Here is a 22,550-nt window from a genome sequence, read left to right on the forward strand (position 1 = left end):
ATCACGAATTGTGGTTTATTCATGATAAAGTACACTGAATCTCTTTGACTTAGAGAGTGTATTTCTCTATATCACCACTAGAGAGCAACATAACCTGAACAGTCTCAGCTGTGAGTCACCAGAGAAACAGCTGCCAGATCATTTCTTCCAACATTACAAAGAGTTTCCTGATTTAAAGTTTTCAACATTTAAAGCTAAATTCTTACAAACAGTATGTTTCCATTGAAAATCAGACCAATACAGTAAAGTGAAAATCAAATAACGTTTCTTTATTGTGTTACTGAATATTTAAGCACTTGAAAATTATCATCAAATGAATCCAAAAAAGGTATTCAATTAAAACTCAGCAACAGATATACAGTAAATGATGTTTGGAAATGTTTGCCTGCTTAGACCTTTATACTGGTGAAGATGTTTTGATGTCAGAAAGGATGTTGACAGTTATAATTCTTACAGAGACTAAAAACTAAAAACAGGAACAAGTTGTCCTGAGTTTTTGAAGACAGTAGAATCACATGACCTGATGTAGTTTCATGGACCCAATATTTAAATGCCTCTTCTTTTTCTAACCTCACCCCCTGCCTCCCTCCCCCTTGTCTCTCCAGACCTTCCCTCAGTGTCTCTCCTCCAGAAGACTCCCTCCTCTCCAGTCAGCTGCTTCGCTACAGGTTTCTACCCTGACAGAGCCGAGATGTTCTGGAGGAAACTTTGCTGCTCACACCTGCAGCTGCAAAGTTTCACCCAATGAACATGAGGCTCTCACAATTGACACTTCTCACATGCTCTCACGCCACACATCCGTTCTCTCAAGCAATGAAAAACAAATTCATGACTGATAACACTGCAGCATGATGAATGCATGAACAAAAGTCCAAAGTGCAACGCCTCACCTTCCTTTGAACAAATCTCACACTGAGCTGAAGTCAAAATTTTGCAGTCCTGCTCACACCCTTCAGACAGAACTTCAACTTAATTCAAAACAAGATGAAGAGACTAATTTTGTTGCTTCTGTTTTGTCACCTTGCTTTTGCAGGTAAGATAACTTTTAATTCTTTCCTTTCTTTAACCATTTTTCTCAGGAGTGGTGCACTACGGTTAAGATACATTAAATTAAAATGCAGATACTTTACACAGTGAATTGGCACATGCATCTTTGATATGAAAGACAAAGTGTTTTTGCCTACTCTGTGATTAGACCCTGGAGCTGATTGATCTGATCTAATATGTAGCATCAATCAAGGGCTAGTCCATGTCTCAGTGTATTTTAAAACTACAGTTATTTCTAAACTGTCTAAAATAACAATGTATTAACACCTTAATAACTGCATGGGTGGAGTTTATACAACACAAGAGGAGATATCACCACACCAACTAAACACATATCAGGTTGTGGTATAACATAGTTTCCTACTTATGTTAATATATACATTTAAAAAAAAAATTGATTTATAACATTAAATTATATAATAAAATCACATCATTTTAGAAATTTAGATATTTCGTGAGTATTCAAGTAAATTAAGATCCGAGTGATAAATATTTGTAATTTATCTTTTCTCATCATATGTTGTTCCACTTTCCAGAATCCCATAGCAGTGAACAGATATCTATATCAGGATTTAACATATTGATTGGTTTTAAACGTGAATGTTTGCAGTGTGTAGTCATTATTAACTTTGTATTATATGATCACTAAATTCAATTAAGCTGATTTAGTCGTTAAGGCAATTGTACCAACAAAAACTTGCCGGCATTTATTAATATTTTGAGTTGTGTTTTTGTTTTCCTGGCCAATAGACGGTCAATATTCACTCTCCTTTTAGCTTTTTTTTAGTCTTAATCAGTCCAATTATAATATCTGGCTCTAAGGTTGGTAAATGTTCTACTTTCATCACCAGCTTGTTATTAACTTTGTGTGTCTGAGGTTTCATGTTGGGCAAAATACTGAAAGTAATTAAATGTTATTATCGTGAGTACTTAAATCTTCTTTCTCTTACAGTGAAACACTCGCTGACGTTTTTCCTCACAGCGTCCTCTGGAGTCAAAAACATCCCAGATTATGTGGTTGTTGTGTTGGTTGATGAAGTTCTAGTAGGTCAGTGTGACAGCGTCAGGAAGATACCAGAAACCAGACAGGACTGGGCACAAAAAATGATAGACGATTATCCACAACACTTGCAGATGTACATTCAGAATTGTTTGTCAAGCCAACACGAGAACAAAGCTCACATCAACATGTTGAAGAAGCAACTGAACAAAACTGGAGGTAAAAATGTAAATTTGTGTTTTTCATCATTAGCAAACTCTCACTCTGCTCTCTGTCTCTCTCTCAGATGTCCACATCTTCCAGAGAATGACTGGCTGCGAATGGGACAATGAGACTGGAGAGATTAATGGATTTGTTCAGTTCAGTTATGATGGAGAAGACTTCTTAGTATTTGACCTGAAGACACTGACATGGATCGCTCCAAAACCACAAGCTGTCATCACCAAACATCAGTGGGACAGAGATAGACCTGAAAATGAATGGTGGAAATACTTCCTCACCCACCGTTGTCCTGAGTTAGTGAAGATATATTTGGACTATGGGAAGAGCTTTCTGATGAGAACAGGTAGATTAACATGGCCTGATGTAGTTTCATGGACCCAATATTTTATTGCCTCTTCTGTTTCTAACCTCACCCCCTGCCTCCCTCCCCCTTGTCTCTCCAGAGCTTCCCTTAGTGTCTCTCCTCCAGAAGACTCCCTCCTCTCCAGTCAGCTGCTTCGCTACAGGTTTCTACCCTGACAGAGCCGAGATGTTGTGGAGGAAAGATGGAGAGGAGCTTCATGAGAACGTGGAACTTGGAGAGATCCTCCCCAACCATGATGGATCCTTCCAGATGAGTGTTGACCTGAACCTTTCATCAGTCACACCTGAAGAATGGAGGAGGTACGAATGTGTGTTTCAGATCTCTGGTGTGAAGGACGACATCATCACCAAACTGGACAAAGATGTGATCAAAACCAACTGTGGTAAGATAGAAATACTGACTTTACAATGTGGTTGCTCACCTGCACCAGTCTGGTCATCAGAATACGCTCCATTGGGAGAGCAGTTGAGGTTGTGCTGTTGCTAATCCAGCAACACACTTTTGCACAGTCCACCAGCCACCTGCTCAGGTGGTCAGGAAAAGGTTGAGTCAGTTTTGTACAGAAACCTCATTAAAGATAATGGTGTTTATTGATGCATGCTTGGATTTGTATTCATATTGACAACTCTGTACATCATGGACAATAATAAGTTTCCTCAGCAGAAAACTCTGACAGGATTCCTTAATTGTCTGTGATGTTTGATTATCACGTATCAGTTCGGAATAATATCTGTGTAAAATAAATTTGTGTTGGTTCCAGTTTCTCCCTCAGAGTTCCCTGCTAGTCCTGTTATTGGAGGTGTTGTAGGACTGCTGCTCCTGGCAGTCTGCATCACTGGAGTCTTCATCTGGAGAACGAGAAATAATGGTGAGGGACAACAATACTCTTCAAGCCATTTTAACTTCACTGTTTTAACATATTTCAGCCACCAAATTCAAGCTGACATTTAAGGAAAATATGTATCAGATTTTTAATCTCTGTGAAATGAAGTGACATTTTTGTGCATGTGTTTTGATTGTTTCAAAAATTGTTTTAATTGTCATTTCGACCACAAGAGGGCACAATTGTACCACTACAGTGTTATAACTAGGACTGAAAGCAATATTTTTTTTCCTCCTGGTGAGTTTTAATTTCTCCATGTATTGATTAAATTAATTGATCAAAATACAAAGAAGACATGAATGTTAGTCAATCAATGTTAGATAACTAACAAACTATATATTTTAAAATAATCATTGAATTCACCTGCCAAAACATTTTTTCCCCTGATCTTAAGTAATAAACACAGGAGACAAAATAATATGGATCAGACTTATTTTCATTCCATACTAATAACAGCGTAACCTGCCTGATGGTCAGTAGCATGACCTCTAACTGGAGAGTTATTCAAAAGAAAAACAAAAATAAATAAATGCAGAAATCAGCCAAATGTAAAGTATGTCACATGTATTAGTGTTTTCTTTGTTTGATTTTATGAATTCTGACATTTTATATTTTGAACTACTGTAATTTCTTGTCTGTATTTCAATTCTTTCGATTCAAGCCTGTCAGTTTATCTCTCTATCTGTCTCCTTCTGCACAAATAAATGCAGTTAGTAGTTTAAATTGAATTACTGACACTTTTTGTCTTTTAAAGTTCCTTTGAAACTTCCTCAGTCAAAGATGCGGCTCTTAACTGATCACAGTGAGTATTTCATCATGTCATCAACAATGTGCAGATACTGTATGAAGAATCTCTCCTCTGTTTCCTCCTGAAACTAACTGTATATTGATAAAATACTCTCATAAATATACAGCGAGTCCATCTTTGTTAAAAAAAAAGTGAGTCAAGTGAACCAGTATAGTTACAGGAAACAGCTGCCACTGAGGTTTTATTGAATATTGTTTGACTTTGTATTTGTCTTTAATGAAAAGACAGAAAGTCTTTCCATTAAAGATTTTGAGGAGAATACTGAAGTCATATAAAGATTCTGTAGCATCAATATTTTATTTTATTTTTCACCATAAATATACATGAATAACTTGTTTTAATGAATGTTGAGATGTGAAGTCACAGAATACATCAAACTAAAGTGTGAATTCATAGATCAGATTTATGAGTTTCAGGTCCTCAGTGGATGCAGTGAAGAATGATATCTGTGAAGATTATCTGAGAGCTGACAGAAGCATTAATGTTGATGTGAATCCTCCACTGCAGGAGTAACAACATCTGGAGAGAAGTGATGCTGCTGTCCAGCTGTTTCCTCAGACCTTTGGTGGAGATGAATCACTGCAGCAGCTACCAGACACCAAAGAGCCACAACGTTACTCCAGTGATGCATCTTTTATCTTTAGATATCAAATGTATACTGTCTTTGATGATCATTAGCATTAAATCCATTAATTAACTCAGCACTTTAAACTCTGCTCTTGAAGCTGAAACCAAACATCATAAAACATTAAATACACCACTACTAACGCTTTCACTCACACTTTGTTTGACAGTTTCATTTTGGAAGCACTCATGTTTTTACACATACATTTGTGAACCTTTCCACAATTTTATACTATATAGATATATTTTTGAATACTTAAATACTCTTCAGTATTAGCATTTTTATTAAATATTAGCATATTTTTCTTAAATAAGTTAAAAAACGATTTGTAATTGTACTAACATTTCCTTTTATGGTGTGTTTCTTTTGAGCTATTCATTATTTTAATATTTAATTTAAAGCACTTGCACAGTGAACTTGCATATTTCTTTGTTTTGTACTTTAAGCTGTCGAATATAAATACTTGCTCCTAGAATAAAATGTTTGTCTGTACATATTATTGATTTAAAAAAAGTGTGCTGGGCGGCTGCTGTAATTTGATACTGGTGACCTACTTTGTTCCCACCATCCCACACAACACACGAAAACACAACAGAATTAAAACGGACTTGTTGTTCACTGGTGTTCACTCGACTGGACTCTTCAAAAAGTCATACTATGAAGAAGATGGAGTTCGTTTTTCTGCTTATCTTCTTTCCTGTCACACTTTCAGGTGAGATTAACTTTTTAAAATGTGTAATGTAAGTAACGGTATTAATGGCCGAGTGTTATATTTCACTTTAAGTTAGACGAGCCGGCTTTTTTTAATAAGTCACCCTTTGTAAATGGTTCTAATAGATAGGCTACTTATAAATACGTAAATAAATGACTTAAAAACGCAAACTGTTCAGCTCAATTTGCGTGGCTTTATAATTAGAAGTGGTGTGCACACAGCTCTGTTGAACATAAATCAGTTTCATACTCACAGCAGCAGCCATCAGTCCGAAGCTTGGACCAAAATGATCTTATAGAAATACGTGAAATGAGGACGACCTCTTAAGAGACACACATTCCCATTCTCTTCAATGAGGAATTGTGTCCAAATTTCTGACTAGTACTGTGTTGCTTCTTTCATTTCTCTCCGATATCTATTACATAACCTGCAAGGATGTCCATAAAGAGCCATTAATGCGATTACATCAGGTCTGAAACATTTTAGCCTTTCCTGATAAGTGATCGTATTACCAGCTGTTGCCTGAATCTGAGTGAGGTTATAACAGCAGTGATTAAGAGTGAAGACATTTCAGTTAAAGGCAGTGTTACTGAGTGAAATGCAATTAAAAATGATTGCTATGTATTTGTATGTGCAATGTTTTTGGAAAATGTTTAATAAGGACCAAAATAAATCACCACTAAGACCACTAATGTTAACATTGGTCATACAATGCAGTAAAATTAAATTCTATTCATGTTACATTTCCCTGGCTCTGCGGATCTTGTCAACTCTTAAATCGCCCCTGCTCATACCGTAAACTCAGATTATCAATATAATACAGTATGTAATATAATCACCAGTCAAGTAGAGGAGGAGTGTTTACATTTTGTATCTGGAGTTGTTTATTTGTTTATTTGTAAATATACAGTGAATAACACCAATGCATTTAATGTTTTATAAGACCACCTTTAGGAGCATTGCATTAACGGAAGGAGAAAACTATTCAGAGATATTTTCTTCAAATAATTTGCTCTAATGGTAATGGAAATCCTATATATATATATTACTATTAAGTATCTTACGTTGAAGATATTTACCTCATAATTTAGAGGTTAATTTTAATTATCATCAAGTTATTTTGTAATAATGAGGTCTTTATCTTGAAATCATCAAGTTAAATAAACTCATTATTTATTATTTTACTTTCATACTGATGTTATTGAACATTATTCAGATAAGTGACAATTATGAAATTATTCCATCAGATTTGTAAAATGTTGTTTTATTTTTTCAAACACACCAACACAGGTTGCTGGGCTTATATCATAGCAGCTTCCTACTGTACTAATAACTCATATTAATTATTATGATTATATAAAGGTTTTAAAAACTGTGATTAATCAAATTAAATAATATGATAACATCACATACATGTCTAAAAATTAAGATATTTTGTGATTGAGTTGATTTATATACTTTGCTCATCATATGTTGACTCTCTTTGATGAATCCCATAGCAGTGATATTTATATAAAGATTTAACATTTTGATTAGTTTTAAACATGAATGTTTACAGTGTGTAGTCATTATTAACCTTATATAATATGATGATCAGTTAGGTTAATGTAGCTGACTTAGTCATTATGGCAAATGTGCCAACAAAAAAATGCCTTTTGACACATCCAGCATTTATTTTTGTATTAAATTGTGTTTTTGGCTTCCTGGCCATTATTATGACTATGGATATGAACTTAAAAACCCTTAAAACCTCTTTCTCTTACAGTGAAACACTCGCTGAAGTTTTTCCTCACAGCGTCCTCTGGAGTCAAAAACCTCCCAGTTTTTATGGTTGTTGGGTTCGTTGATGAAGTTCCAGTAGGATACTGTGACAGCATCAGTAATACAGCAGAAGCCAAACAGGGCTGGGCACAAAAAATGTTAGATGATGATCCACAACTCTTGGAATGGTACACTCGTAAGTGTTTGTCAAACAAATACAGATACAAAGCTCAAATTGACTTTTTGAAGCAACAACTGAACCAAACTGGAGGTAAGTAAAAGTACTATAAAATGTTAAGTTGTGTTTTTGTCAAATAGCAAATAGATATAGTTACATTTATAAACACACAAGTTTAGATGTTGAAACTCGTACACAATTCGCTAAATATACGTACTTCCCTCATATCCCTCACTCTATTACTGGTCATTTAATGTGAGGGACTCTTTATAAATGTGTGGTCAATGTTAATATTTCATATAGCTTCCATGGTAGGTTTTTGCAGGATTCAGTGAAAAACTGAGCAACAGGGGTTCTGCATTTGAATCTCGTAGTCGTGGTTTTTTTTGTATATCTTTTTTGTTTGTGTGTGTTGCCCTTGTTATTATGTTTAGATTTCTAAAAAGTTCAGATCAGATAAGTTTTAGCTTCAAAGTTTACAATGCCTCTTGATGTCAGTTTGTATATTTCCAGGCCACTACCAGAAGACCTGAGGATTCTAGAGGGTTTATAGGATAAAAGCAGATATGAGAAATAGGTAGGACTAAGACCATAAAGAGCTTTATAAACCAGTTAAGGATCTTGAAACCAATTCTGAAGTAAACAGGTAGCCAGTCCAGAGACTTTAAAATATGTGTAATGTGTGCTTTCTTTCTGATCTGATCTTGTTAGTAATTGAGCTATATGGGTCAATGACGTATAAGGATTTTCAACAACTCAATTTTAGAAAATAAAAACAAGCATATCTAATGCAGTAGTTCAAACATTCAGAATGTTGTGTACCTGACAATTCATATTACAATTTGAAAGTGATTTTAGTGGGTTTTTCAAGATTAATTGGCACTGGCCTGAAAAAAAAGTCATGTGGTGCGACCATGATTCATCTTGAAATATCTTATCTAAATAAAAGTTCATCATTTACAAAAATGTAAAAAGAATTCAAATACTTTGTTTCCAAACACTTTATATTACTGAAAACTTGTAAAAAAAGATGTGAAGCGTGTTAAGTAAATTGATTTATTTCAAGATGAATCATGGTCGCACCACATGACTCTTTTTAAGGCCAGTGCCAATTAATCTTGAAAAACCCACTAAAATCACTTAATTTCAAATGTATAATATGGAGCTTCAGGTACACAACATTCTGAATGTTTGAACTACTGCATTAGATATGCTTGTTTTTTATTATTCTACAATTGAGTTGTTGCAAATCCTTATATGTCATTGACCCATATTCATTTTAGAGAGACCATAAAGCAGAGCATTACAGTAGTCAATCCATGCAATAGTGTTTCTGTATTGGCTTAAGAGAGGAACAGTCGCACTATAAAATGCATTCTTAGTGATATATCTAATGTGGGGTTCAAAACTAAGATCTGAATCAAAGATGACTCTGTAGTTTGTCACCTGTTGACAGGGGTTTAGTGCCAGTGCTTGCAATTTCAAGACTTCAGTTTTGTCCTGGTTGAGCCGAAAAGATCTGCTTACCATGATTTGATATCTACAATACAGTCAAAAAGGGCATTGCTCCCTTGCTTCCTGAGGGGAGGAGTCCACTTGACACTGGGCCAGATGCATCCTCTCAGCATTAATGTAGTCCAAGGCTGAGTTTGTTTATGTTGTTTAGTGTAATATTTGTTAGTGATAATGACAGGAATGATTGAATTGTTGAATTGATCCAAGTCTGGTAGAGTGAGTATTACTGTTAGATGTGAAACTAAAGCCATAGTGACTAGGACTTGAGGCACATCAGTCTCTGGCGGACTGGTCAGGTGGACAGTTGTGGTCAGTAGATGGGATTGTGTGAGCATGCTGTAATCCATATGAAATGTTTGAGAGAGGACATCGTGGTGGAACTATTTTAGTGTTAAAAAGATGTACAAAGTCTCACTTTAATTACTAACACTGACTTGGATCTCACTCTGAACTCTCTGTCTCTCTCTCAGGTGTCCACATGTTCCAGAGGATGAACGGCTGTGAATGGGATGATGAGACCGGAGAGTTTAAGGGATTTTCCCACTTTGGTTATGATGGAGAAGATTTTATAGCACTTGACCTGAAGACACTGACATGGGTCGCTCAAAATCCACAAGCCGCCATCACCAAATACAGCTGGGACAGAGACAGTGTTCGCAAGGAAATTTGGAGCAACTTCTTCACCAAGCGTTGCCTTGAGTTAGTGAAGAGGTGTTTGGACTATGGGAAAAACTTTCTGCTGAGAACAGGTAGAGTTGCATGATGTGATGTTGTTTCATAGACACATTTAAACAGACCAGGAAATCTTCCCTTAGTACAAGGCAACACAGCAGTTCAGACACACATGGAGTGCATGGAGATCCTTAGGAGTGGCTGAGTACCTGTTAAAGAGAATCTCTCTCTCTCTCTCTCTCTCTCTCTCTCTCTCTCTCTCTCTCTCTCTCTCTCTCTCTCTCTCTCTCTCTCTCTCTCTCTCTCTCTCTCTCCAGACCTTCCCTCAGTGTCTCTCCTCCAGAGGAATTCCTCCTCTCCAGTCAGCTGCTTCGCTACAGGTTTCTACCCTGACAGAGTCATGATGTTCTGGAGGAAAGATGGAGAGGAGCTTCATGAGGACGTGGAACGTGGAGAGATCCTCCCCAACCATGATGGATCCTACCAGATGAGTGTTGACCTGAACCTTTCATCAGTCACACCTGAAGACTGGAGGAGGTACGAATGTGTGTTTCATCTCTCTGGTGGGAAGGACGACATCATCACCAAACTGGACAAAGCTGTGATCAAATCCAACTGTGGTAGAGATACTGACTTTACAATGTTGTTGCCTCAAAACATTTGTTATCCAATCAAATATAAACATGTGATTGATGTGAATATTATGAAGATGTTAACTCTGGGTTCAGATTTTACAATCTGAATGAGTTTGAAACAAAGTTATCAGTCCTGACTTTCTGGAGCTGAGACTTAAGTCCAGTTAACGAATGTACTTGTTACCTTATGCACATGACTTGAAATATTTCAGTAGATTAAATGAAAACCAATTAAATCTAGTGGTGTTCCAGCACATGGTTAGGAGCACAGGTATTTAGCTGAGGTAAGTTTCTCACCTGCACCAGTCTGGTCATCAGAATACGCTCCATTAGGAGGAAAGGAGCAGTTGAGGTTGTGCTGTTGCTAATCCAACACACTTTTGCACAGTCCATCAGCCACCTGCTCAGGTGGTCAGGAAAAGGTTGAGTCAGTTTTATACAGAAACCTCAATAAAGGGTTAGGGACCTTTTATTCATGATAAAAAAATAAATGAAATATGAAAAAATAAATCAGAAAAAAGATATACAATATGAAAAATGCTCGACCAAAGTTTTCATTTTACTTTTAATGTTCCTTCTTTTTATTATACTGTAAAGAAATATTAGGATAAAAAAGGTAAATAATAGAAAACTTTAGCATTACAATTACAAAAACGCAAAATGTGTAATACAACACAGACAGGGGGTAGGTTCAACGTAGACACAGGATGGACACACAGAGGTCAGAAACTGTAATGTGGTATAAACCTGCAGATGGTGATTGTATGGATTATTGTGATGCCAAATTAAACCATCAGATCAACATGTACAGTAACGTGAATTTCACTTAAAAAGAGACATTATCTACTTTTGACAGTATATAACTGAGCCGCTGTAGTCATGTTTACAACTCTGCACATCATGAACAATAATAAGTTTCCTCATCAGTAAACTCCCAAACTGTCCGTGCATCATGATGGAGAAAGCCCTGATGTTTGATGATCACACATCAGTTTAGATAATTATAGGTGAAAATACTAAAAGTGCATAGTCATGCTCCTGACACACTGTGGATGTTGTGTTTTGGTTCCAGTTCCTCCCTCAGAGTTCCCTGCTGGTCCTGTTATTGGAGGTGTTGTAGGACTGCTGATCCTGGCAGTCTGCATCACTGGAGTCTTCATCTGGAGAAGGAGAAATAATGGTGAGGGACAACAATACTCTTCAAGCCAATTTAACTTCACTGTTTTAACATATTTGAGCACAGAATTAAACTATTTTAGGAAAATATTTATTCTGAATCATTAAAACAAATAACAGTGTAACCTGGCTGATGTTCAGTAGCTTGACTTCTAACTGGAGAGTTACTCTCTTACCTTTTGAAATAAAAGCATAAAATAATAATTCTGACATTTTAAACTTTGAAGTACTGTCATTTCTCCTCTGTATTACAGGATTCAGGCCTGCAAACTGTGAGTATTCTGTCAGCTTATCTATCTCTCACTGTAGGTAATAGTTTAAATTGATTTACTGACACGTTGTTTTTCTTTTAAAGCTTCAGACTCATGATCCTTTTAAAATTCTTCAGTCAAAGATGCAGCTATTAACTGATCACAGTGAGTATTTCATCATGTCATCAACCGTTTGCAGTGTGCAGCTCCTTTGTTGCTCCTCCTGAAACTAGCTACAGTATACTGATATAATACTCCAATTTCTTAGTCCAGTATAATTACAGGAAACAGACACTGAGGTTTTATTGTAATACAGATTGAATGTTTTACAGTCTGGACTAAAATCAAACATATTGCATATAATGCAATCAAGTGGTGTACATTATGACCACTAGTATTAAACTCTAACTATGCTGTGGTATCACTGTTTTTGTTCTATTTTGCACCATAAATGTACATCAAGAAAACTTGTTTTAATGAATGATGAGATGTGAAGTCACAGATATCATCAGAGAGTCACAGAATACATCAAACTAAAGTATGAATTCATAGATCAGATTCATGAGTTTCAGGTCATCAGTGGATGCAGTGAAGAATGATATCTGTGAAGATTATCTGAGAGCTGACAGAAGCATTAATGTTGATGTGAATCCTCCACTGCAGGAGTAACAACATCTGGAGAGAAGTGATGCTGCTGTCCAGCTGTTTCCTCAGACCTTTGGTGGAGATGAATCACTGCAGCAGCTACCAGACACCAAAGAGCCACAATGTTACTGCAGAGAGGCATTTTTTGTCTTCAGATCTTCAGCAGGTCTGGGCTGGCATGAGGCAGATCACAGGTCTGGAGCAGAAAGGAGCTGTTCGATGGAGATCAGGACCTGGCTGATGACTTCAATCTGTTCTTTAATAGATTTGACGGCTCCACCTCATCTTGCCTGTTGCCTTTGGCTCATACTCCTTCACCATCTCACATATAACACTTCACTCATCTCAGGTCAGGAGGGAACTGGACAAACTGAAGCTCGGGAAAGCAGCTGGACCTGACAGACTATGCCCCAGACTGCTGAAGTCCTACTCCAGTCACCTGTGTGGAATTCTCACACACTTATCCAATCTGAGCCTATATCTGCTGAGGATTCCCACACTGTGGAAAACATCCTGCCTTGTCCCTGTTCCCAAAAAAAAGGCACCCCGCTGACTCCAATGACTACAGGCCTGTGGCACTCACCTCACATATTATAAAGACCCTTGAGAGACTGGTCCTCTCCTACATCAGGCCCAAAATGTGCATGCATATGTATCCTCTTCAGTTTACATAGACTTCCAATATAACACTGACAACTGCTTTCCTCAGAAGTTCTCAGATCATTCAGCAGTTGGTCTTATCAAGGGAGGAGGTGAGGGGGAGTACAGGGACACACGGGTGGGAACTTTGTAGACTGGTACAACCACAACCAGTTACAGCTCAACAGCTCAAAGATTAAAGACGTGGTTGTAAACATTAGCAGGAAGAGGCCCAAACCAGTCTCAGTTGCTATGTGATACTGGTATCCAGCTGCAGACACCCTAGAGTGCAGCTGGACAGCAAGTTGGACTGAAAAGTTCCACATGGAGGCACTGTATAAGAAGGGTCAAAGCCGATTGTACTTTTATACACCCAGCGCTGCAGGAGGAGAGCACAGGGTATCCTCAGGGACAAACATCACCCAGCACATTCCCTGTTCAAATGGGTGGACTCAGGCTACAACCTGAGACATCGTAGGCCTGTGAGCATCAAAACTCACAGGGTCCGCTTCCACAACAGCTTCTTCCCAGCCACTGTCAGGCTAGTGGCACAGGACATTAAGGAGGGATGGAAACATCTCACTCCTCACTGACACTATATATATATATATACCTGCCCCCACATACACAGAATGTGCAATATAACCAACTTCCTCAACATGTGCAATATATAATTGTGCAAAATATAATGTGCAATAAGATTTTTTTCCTTTTCAAAACACCAATACTCATAATATTTATCATATATTTTGATTGTTTTTAATTTTTTATACTGTGCACCACCGTATCTTTTTTTCTTGTCTTATTTATTGTATATGTATATTTGTACTGTTTTTGTATTTGTAAATAGCTTCTTTGTTTATCTCTTTTTTTTACTTTTACTTTTATTACTCGCCTCTTTTTTAACATGACTGTGAGAGAACACAGAAGAATTCCTATGTGCCTGTACTGTATTGTACTTGTGCAAATGGCCATAAACTCTATTCTATTCTTTTTAAGAAGACTGAGCAGGCCTCTACTGTGCACAGTCTACCAGACTGTTGTTGCCAGTGCTCTGTTCTTTGGTGTGGTGTGCTGAGGGAAAGTGCTCACACAGCGGACAGAAACAGAGTCAACAAACTGATTTTAAAAAATGCGAGCTCCATCATTGGCGATGAACTGGACATGATTCAGAAAGTGGCAGAGCTGAAGTCTGTTAGGAACAATTCAACTCACCCACTCCATGCCCTGGAGGTGGTTCAGTCGAGTGCCTTCAGTCACAGGCGGATCATACCGAGGTGCAGGACTAAATGCTGCAGGAAATCTTTCCTGCCATCTGCCATCAGACTGCTTGAGGTATTTTTAGTAATTACATTGTTTATTCCAGTTAGAGACGTGTTCTTATGTTATGTGTGGTTGTCTTAACTGTGGATGTAGCTGCTATAATTAAGCAATGTAGTGTCATTTACGTTCGCATTTGTTCCAAAATACTTTATATTTACCTTCAGGAAATAAATAAAATCCCCCTGAAAACCTGCATAAGAGGTGTTCCTGTAATGTTATACATATGTATACTTAAAATATTCAACTTTGAAGGCTTAAAGATTTTGTAACAAGTTTTGGGTAACACTTTGGTCAACTCACAGTAATAATGAACCTTGTGACTTTGAGTGTATCTTTCTCTATATTATCACTAGAGAGCAACATAACTGTGAAATCTCTCGGCTGCCACTGCCTCCTCTAGGATCTCCATCCTCTTGGGGTCATTGCATGCTGTGCATGGAGGAAGGAGCAACACACTGACCAATGTGGAAGAATTCACAATTCACAGCAGACTTTTTTTAATTAAGAAAGTAAGAAAAGGAAATCTGCTTGAAGAATTTCCTTTAAAAAAAAAAAAAAAAAGAAAATTCTATTGTGTTACTGAAGATTTAAGCACTTACAAATTATCAAAAAAGAAACCCTAAAATCTTTATTCTCTCTATTAACATTGCAACGGATACAAAAAACCTGCATAGACCTCTATACTGTAAGTGATCGTCATGATGTTTTGATATCAGAAAGGAGGTTGATAGTTAAAATTTCTATACAGGCAAATAGATTTATATTGTCTGATTTCCATAATGTCAGTGTTGTGTTGATAAGAACAGAAACTTTCAATGTTTAAAACAGTTGTTGCATCTATCAGAGGAAATAAACTTGAAAATCTCAAACAGTCCTGGACTTTACCACTTTGTCCCCACAGTCGGGTTAATGATTGTGCCTATTGAAACTGTAGCACTTGGAGCTACACAATGAATGAGAAGTGCAGTACAAATTTGGTGTATTTTTTAATTATCATAATTTATCACATAAACAGAGTGAAGACTAAACACCAGACTGACTCAACTGACATAAGATTAATTAGCAACAATTCTGATTATTGATTCAACCGTTACGTAATTCTCTGATATCAACCTCTGAAATGTGAATATTTGCAATTCCACAGTTTCTCATGAACTCATATTTTTGACTGTTGTTCAGAAAAAAAACTATCAATTTGAACAAAAAAAAAGATCAGCATGTTTTATTGTGTGCCATAAAAGTAAGTTCAGATTTAATAGTAAATATGAAATAAATATGTTTTGAACCCACTGATAATAAAACAATAATAATATTTAGTTGCAGCCTTACCCATTATCCTATGCTCTGACTAAAAATATGTTTAATATCTGGAGTGCATATGGAAATGCTGCCCAATAGCAGAAAGAAAAAGGTGTAGATTCATAAGGACATAGTGAGCTCAAGTGCATCAATTTATTCCCAACAATGCTCATTTTTATTATTTTTTATGAACAAAAGTCCAAAGTACAATTCCTTGCCTTACCCGGAAAACCTGGCAGTCCTGCTCACACCCTTCAGACAGAACTTCAACTTAACTCAAAACAAGATGAAAAGACTAATTTTGTTGCTTCTGTTTTGTCACCTTGCTTTTGCAGGTAAGATCATTTTTCATTATTTCTTTTCTTTAGTTTACCGTGTTTCTCAGGAGTGGTGCACCATGTCGCAGTGAAATTATTTTCACTTATGCCAATTTAGGGTTGGTTGAATTAAGATACAGATACTTTACATGACACATGAATCTTTTATATTAAAAACATACAGTGTTTCTCATTAATTTAATTTCCTTCCTTATTAGACTTAGTATAATTTTTTGCGTATAACATAATTATTCTGTGATTAGACCCTTCAGCTGATCGGACTGATCTGATCCTACATCAGTGCAGTTTTTTTCAGGTGTAATATCAACCTCAAGTTTAGCTCTCTGATTGCCAATCTAAAATGTTTCAATTGGTTTCATTTGTCTTCACTGTAGGTCTGATTAGTAAGGGAAACATAAAGCAACGATGATTAATCAGAATGGCTTTTCTTCTCATTTTCCAATTAATAATAGTATATTAGGTCTATAGTCAGGGAGAGGAAGGTAAGTATGTTATCATTCAGCCGTAAAAACATTTAAATTAAATACATATATTAGGGCTGCAGTTAACAATTATTTCCAATGTCAATAAATCAATTAGTTGTTAGTTAGCTGAAATGTCTTGTTTTGTTCTGACCAACAGTCCACAACCCAAAGATATTCAGTTTGCTGTATTATAAAAGAATAATAACAGAAAGCAGAAAACACACATATTCACATTTGAGAAACTGACAATAACTCAAAATAATTAATCAGAATATGCAATTTTCAGAGAATACATATTAAGCAGGGTGTTTTCTCTGTTATATTTACACCTTGTGGCTTAGCGATCATCATCTTGTAATATAATAATGTTAATGAGTTTATGATATTTTTCTCATGTGATGGTATAATATAATATCACATGAACTGCCAGTCTGTGTGTCATGTCCAGCGTCTCTCATTTGGCTGCCAGTCTTAGGTGCTGCTGTAGACGCCACAGTTAAACAGATTAGGTGGTGTATACCCACTTCAGGATCAACACACCCAGGCTGCAGTTACTGGCCTTTACAGCTGTTTACCACTTAAAAACTAGAAGTTATGCAGGGCAATAATACACACTGAAATTCTCAACACACACAATTTTAGTCATAAACGCAAGCAACAAAAAATGACGTTATTGTGGTAAACTTTCATAGAAGTACTCTGTATGATAAAATGCTTTGTGCAAACCTATGTACTATATCATATACACATGTAATGTCAGAATTTGTTTCTTTGGTCATGAAAACCTATGTTACTGTTATTCTGCATCTACACCATGGCAGGCATCAAAGCATTCCACAATGTCCAAATATAACAACAACAGGTCTTGAAATGTAATTGCTTAGTGAAATGTCATGTCCAGACTACACGACTGAAAACCAATCGTGCAGGACATAAAAAGTATTTTGCCTAATTCAAAAATGTTTTTGTCAAACAGAGAAACACTCCCTGAAGTTTTTTCTTACTGCTACGGCTGGCGTCTCAAACTTTCCGGAGTTTGTAGCTGTTGCACTTGTTGATGAAGTTGAGGTGGGTTACTGCGACAGCAATGGAAAACGTCCAGAACCCAAAACAAGATGGATGAAAAAAATAGTAGAAGAAGATCCTAAGCATCTTGAGTGGTACTCTAATCAGTGTTCCCATAACCAGCACGTCTTCAGAGGCGTCATCGAGAGTTTGAAGCAGCGCTTTAACCAGTTTGAAGGTACTTTACAGTTTCTTTTATTCTTTTGGTTCTGTTTTCAGTTGCTTAAGTTTATTTTCTGGAACATTAGCCATTGTTTCCATTAGTGTTTTTTTCTTAGCATTTTAAAGTATGATGGTTGATGAAAAGGGCAACATTTGAAAAAAAACATCCACAAATTCCTACAATTTTGCAAAAAAGGTTTTACACTCACATGTGTTTTCTGCCTTTTTTAAATAAGAGTTAATGCTCCAAGAGATGGAAACACCTTTGCTGAATAAGTTCTGACATAGCAAACGTTTGACTCGCATGATCAGCCGTTCTGCTGTTGGTGTCTTCCTGAAAATTCATGGTTAAGGCAAATGGTTTTGTTTCCAGTTCACAACCTCTACTTCTCCTACTCTGTATATATATTCATGTATCACACTGTCTATTAAGCCAACTTCTGACAAACTACACTTTGCATAGCCTTGTTTATTCACTCCAAACCAGTTATGCTAAAATCTCATCTGTCTTTTTTGCAGTATTTGCAGTGCTCAATGGTGAGGATTGCACTCTGTTTTGCTGCAGTTTTTTTCTTTGTGTCTCTCTTTCAGGTGCCAATGTTTTTCAGAGGATGAATGGCTGTGAATGGGATGATGAGACTGGAGAATATGAGGGATTTATTCAATATGGCTATAATGGTGAAGATTTCTTGACATTTGACATGGAGACAATGACATGGATTGCTCCAAAGCCACAAGCTGTCGTCACCAAACACAACTGGGACAGAGATAGGACTGGCAATGTTAATTGGAAGATTTCCGTTACCTATAACTGTTTGCATTTCCTTAAGAAGTATGTGAACTGTGGAAAAACGTCCCTACAAACACCAGGTAATCATATGACATGATGTAGTCTAATAGACTTAATATGTTTGTATCCTCAATTTCTAAAATAGCTCCAAACTAATATTTGTAGCAATATATATTATATAGTAAGGATGTCCTGATCCATACCATTTAAAGGTACCCTCTGCTTTTTTTGTTTGTTTTTTGTTTGTTTTAACCCTAGCAAGAGAAATCTCGGTTAGAAATGCAGTTAACCCAATGTGATGGCAAATTAAACTGTCACTTCCCTTAAAGACTGGCCATATTCAGAATTCTTACTCATAAGTAAGTTGCCACTCCAAAGTTGGTGGTGTTTACCAGCGCAAATAGGTAAAAATGCACACCACTGCAGCGTAATTGGTTGTTATTGTCAGTGTACTGCAATGAAACTAGAGACTTAAGTGTAATGATAGTTTACAAAACAACCCTACAAGCTGCCTTTAAACTGGCTGTGCATTTAAGGTAATTTTACATTAGTAAAAGGATGAATAGTCCAATCATCCTTTATTAGTAAAGCATTTCTTATTCTGTGTGTACATTTTCAGAAACTAAACATCCGAACAAAAAAACAGTCTTTTACTGCACAGCTGGAGGGGTTGGAGATCTTTAGGAGTAGCTGATATCTCTCTCTCTCTCTCTCTCTCTCTCTCTCTCTCTCTCTCTCTCTCTCTCTCTCTCTCTCTCTCTCTCTCGCTCTCTCTCTCTCTCTCTCTCTCTCTCTCTCTCCAGACCTTCCCTCAGTGTCTCTCCTCCAGAAGACTCCCTCCTCTCCAGTCAGCTGCTTCGCTACAGGTTTCTACCCTGACAGAGCCGAGATATTCTGGAGGAAAGATGGAGAGGAGCTTCATGAGGACGTGGAACTTGGAGAGATCCTCCCTAACCATGATGGATCCTTCCAGATGAGTGTTGACCTGAACCTTTCATCAGTCACACCTGAAGACTGGAGGAGGTACGAATGTGTGTTTCATCTCTCTGGTGTGAAGGACGACATCATCACCAAACTGGACAAAGCTGTGATCAGAACCAACTGTGGTAAGATAGAAATACTGACTTTACAATGTTGTTGCCTCAAAACATTTGTTACACATGTGGTTGATGTGAATATTATGAAGATGTTAACTCTGGGTTCAGATATTACAATCTGAATGAGTTTGAAACAAAGTTATCAGTCGTGACTTTCTGAAGCTGAGAGTTAGTTAAGGCCAGTTAACAAATGTCCTTTTTATCTTATGTACATAACCTACTTAAAGTACTTTGGTGGATGTAATGAGGACCAGTTTGAATTTAGTAATGTTGCAGCACATGGTTAGGAGCACAGGTATTTAGCTGAGGTAAGTTCCTCACCTGCACCAGTCTGGTCATCAGAATACGCTCCATTAGGAGGAAAGGAGCAGTTGAGGTTGTGCTGTTGCTAATACAGCAACACACTTTTGCACAGTCCACCAGCCACCTGCTCAGGTGGTCAGGAAAAGGTTGAGTCAGTTTTGTACAGAAACTGTATTAAAGTCACACAAAACCCTTTATTCATGATTTACAGGTAAAGCACACAAATCTAACCAAATTAAATATGAAAAGACGGAAAAAAGAAATACATTATGAAAAATGCTGCATCAAATTTTTAATTTCAATTCTATCTTTTGTACTGTCAGAGACAATCTACTGTTTGTATGTGGAAGTAAGATTTATTAAAAAAGGTAAGAACAAAATACATCTGATGCTGATTTGAGGAAAAATGTGATCATGCAGGAGAGATCAAGAGCTTTCAGGGAGGACAGGGTGATCAACTCAAAGATGACATGATGAAAAAGATAAGGAATAAAACTCTAGTATTACAATAAGAAAAACATAAAATACAACAAATGTATTGTTGTAATATAATATAAAAGACAGGGGATAGGTTCAACATAGACACAGGATGGACACACAGAGGTCAGAAACTGTAATGTGGTATAAACCTGCAGATGGTGATTGTATGGATTATTGTGATGCCAAATTAAACCATCAGATCAACATGTACAGTAACGTGAATTTCACAAAAAGCGACATTATCTACTTTTGGCAGTATATAACTGAGCTGCTGTAGTCATGTTTACAACTCTGCACATCCTGAACAATAATAAGTTTCCTCATCAGAAAACTCCCAAACTGTCCGTGCATCATGATGGAGAAAGCCCTGTGCTTTAAGGAGATCAAAGTAACAAATGTTATTGTCATTAATGATGTTTGATTATCACACATCAGTTCTGATAATTATAGGTGAAAATACCTAAAGTGCATAGTCATGCTCCTGACACACTGTGAATGTTGTGTTTTAGTTCCAGTTCCTCCCTCAGAGTTCCCTGCTGGTCCTGTTATTGGAGGTGTTGTAGGACTGCTGCTCCTGGCAGTCTGCATCACTGGAGTCTTCATCTGGAGAAGGAGAAATAATGGTGAGGGACAACAATACTCTTCAAGCCAAGTTAACTTCACTGTTTCAATATACTTTAGATCAGAATTCAAATATTTCAGAAAAATATTTATTCTGAATGAATAAAACAAATAACAGTGTAACCTGGCTGATGTTCAGTACCTTGTCCTCTAACTGGAGAGTTATTGTCTTACCGTTTGAAATTAAAGCAGAAATACATTTCTATAAATCATGTATTAGTGTTTTCTTTGTTTCATAAAAATATATATATAGATAGATAGATAGATAGATAGATAGATAGATAGATAGATAGATAGATAGATAGATAGATAGATAGATAGATAGATAGATAGATAGATAGATAGATATTTATTGTCATTGCATATAAAAACACAACAAAATGTCATTTGCAGCACCAAAAATCAGCATAAATAAAGGTTTAAGTAATAAATAATGCACAGATAAGTAACACAATAATAAATAATATACATAATAATAATGATGTTCCAGTAAATTGCACTTGTCCATCTAACTGTAGCACTTGTACACTTGAAATTATACTATACTTGAATTGACATTTCAAATATTAAAGTACTGTAATCTCTCATCTGTATTTCAGGATTCAGGCCTGCAAACTGTGAGTATTCTGACTTTTTAGATAGTTTATCTCTCTCTGCAGCTAATAGTTTAAATTGAATTACTGACACTTTGTTCTCTTTCAAAGCTTCAGACTCATCATCCACTGAAACTTCTTGTGTCAAGATGCAGCCCTTAACTGATCACAGTGAGTATTTCATCAAGTCATCACTGTCTTTGTAAAAAAAGGAAGAAAGAATGAAAAAACTGTTTGGTTGATTTGAGAGAATCTCTCTTTGAATTGATCCAGTATAGTTACAGGAAACAGCTGACACTGCGGTTTTATTGTAATACTGATTTAATATTTTACATTCTGGACCAAAGTCAAACATATTGCTTATAATGAAATTAAATACCGTATGTTATGACCACTAAACTGAACTCAAATAAAGATTCTGTTTATTTTTCACCATGAATTTAAATCGACAAAAACTACATCAAACTAAAGTGTGAATTCATAGATCAGATTTATGAGTTTCAGGTCCTCAGTGGATGCAGTGAAGAATGATATCTGTGAAGATTATCTGAGAGCTGACAGAAGCATTAATGTTGATGTGAATCCTCCACTGCAGGAGTAACAACATCTGGAGAGAAGTGATGCTGCTGTCCAGCTGTTTCCTCAGACCTTTGGTGGAGATGAATCACTGCAGCAGCTACCAGACACCAAAGAGTCACAACGTTACTCCATTCAAGCATATTTTATCTGCTGATATCAAATTTATTTGATGATCATTAGCATTAAATCCATTAATGGGAAACATGATGATACTCAGCACTTTAAACTCTGCTCTTAAAGCTGAAACCAAACATTATAAAACATTAAATGTTGATCTACTCATGCTTTCACTCACAATTAGTT

General features: G+C 36.6%; 2 protein-coding genes across 2 annotated transcripts in view; both read left to right on the forward strand.

The window, feature by feature from the left end:
* The window catches only part of LOC133995871 (uncharacterized), a 33,534-nt gene that overhangs the window by 4,586 nt on the left and 6,398 nt on the right, over nucleotides 1–22,550 (forward strand). Inside the window, exons 3-8 of the mRNA XM_062435384.1 lie at nucleotides 17,534–17,800; nucleotides 18,376–18,654; nucleotides 19,378–19,680; nucleotides 20,970–21,077; nucleotides 21,675–21,692; nucleotides 21,780–21,839. Of these exons, the coding sequence (XP_062291368.1) occupies nucleotides 17,534–17,800; nucleotides 18,376–18,654; nucleotides 19,378–19,680; nucleotides 20,970–21,077; nucleotides 21,675–21,692; nucleotides 21,780–21,839 (1,035 nt within the window). The remainder of the gene's footprint in view (nucleotides 1–17,533; nucleotides 17,801–18,375; nucleotides 18,655–19,377; nucleotides 19,681–20,969; nucleotides 21,078–21,674; nucleotides 21,693–21,779; nucleotides 21,840–22,550) is intronic.
* Nucleotides 985–11,996, forward strand: LOC133996495 (major histocompatibility complex class I-related gene protein-like). Its single transcript, XM_062436082.1, has 7 exons — nucleotides 985–1,040; nucleotides 1,998–2,266; nucleotides 2,334–2,612; nucleotides 2,713–3,015; nucleotides 3,394–3,501; nucleotides 11,853–11,870; nucleotides 11,954–11,996. Exons 1-7 carry the CDS (start codon nucleotides 985–987, stop codon nucleotides 11,965–11,967), a joined length of 1,047 nt encoding a protein of 348 aa, XP_062292066.1. The 3' UTR covers nucleotides 11,968–11,996.

The sequence above is a fragment of the Scomber scombrus genome, chromosome 16 (assembly GCF_963691925.1).
Source record: "Scomber scombrus chromosome 16, fScoSco1.1, whole genome shotgun sequence".
NCBI lineage: Eukaryota > Metazoa > Chordata > Actinopteri > Scombriformes > Scombridae > Scomber > Scomber scombrus.

What these genes read in the sequence shown, in the direction of transcription:
- LOC133996495 (XM_062436082.1), top strand. Translation starts at nt 985, where the DNA reads ATGAAGAGACTAATTTTGTTGCTTCTGTTTTGTCACCTTGCTTTTGCA. An exon ending in GCAACTGAACAAAACTGGAG is followed by an intron (nt 2,267 to 2,333) that starts GTAAAAATGTAA and finishes TCTCTCTCTCAG; the next exon opens with ATGTCCACATCTTCCAGAGA. An exon ending in TGTGATCAAAACCAACTGTG is followed by an intron (nt 3,016 to 3,393) that starts GTAAGATAGAAA and finishes TGTTGGTTCCAG; the next exon opens with TTTCTCCCTCAGAGTTCCCT.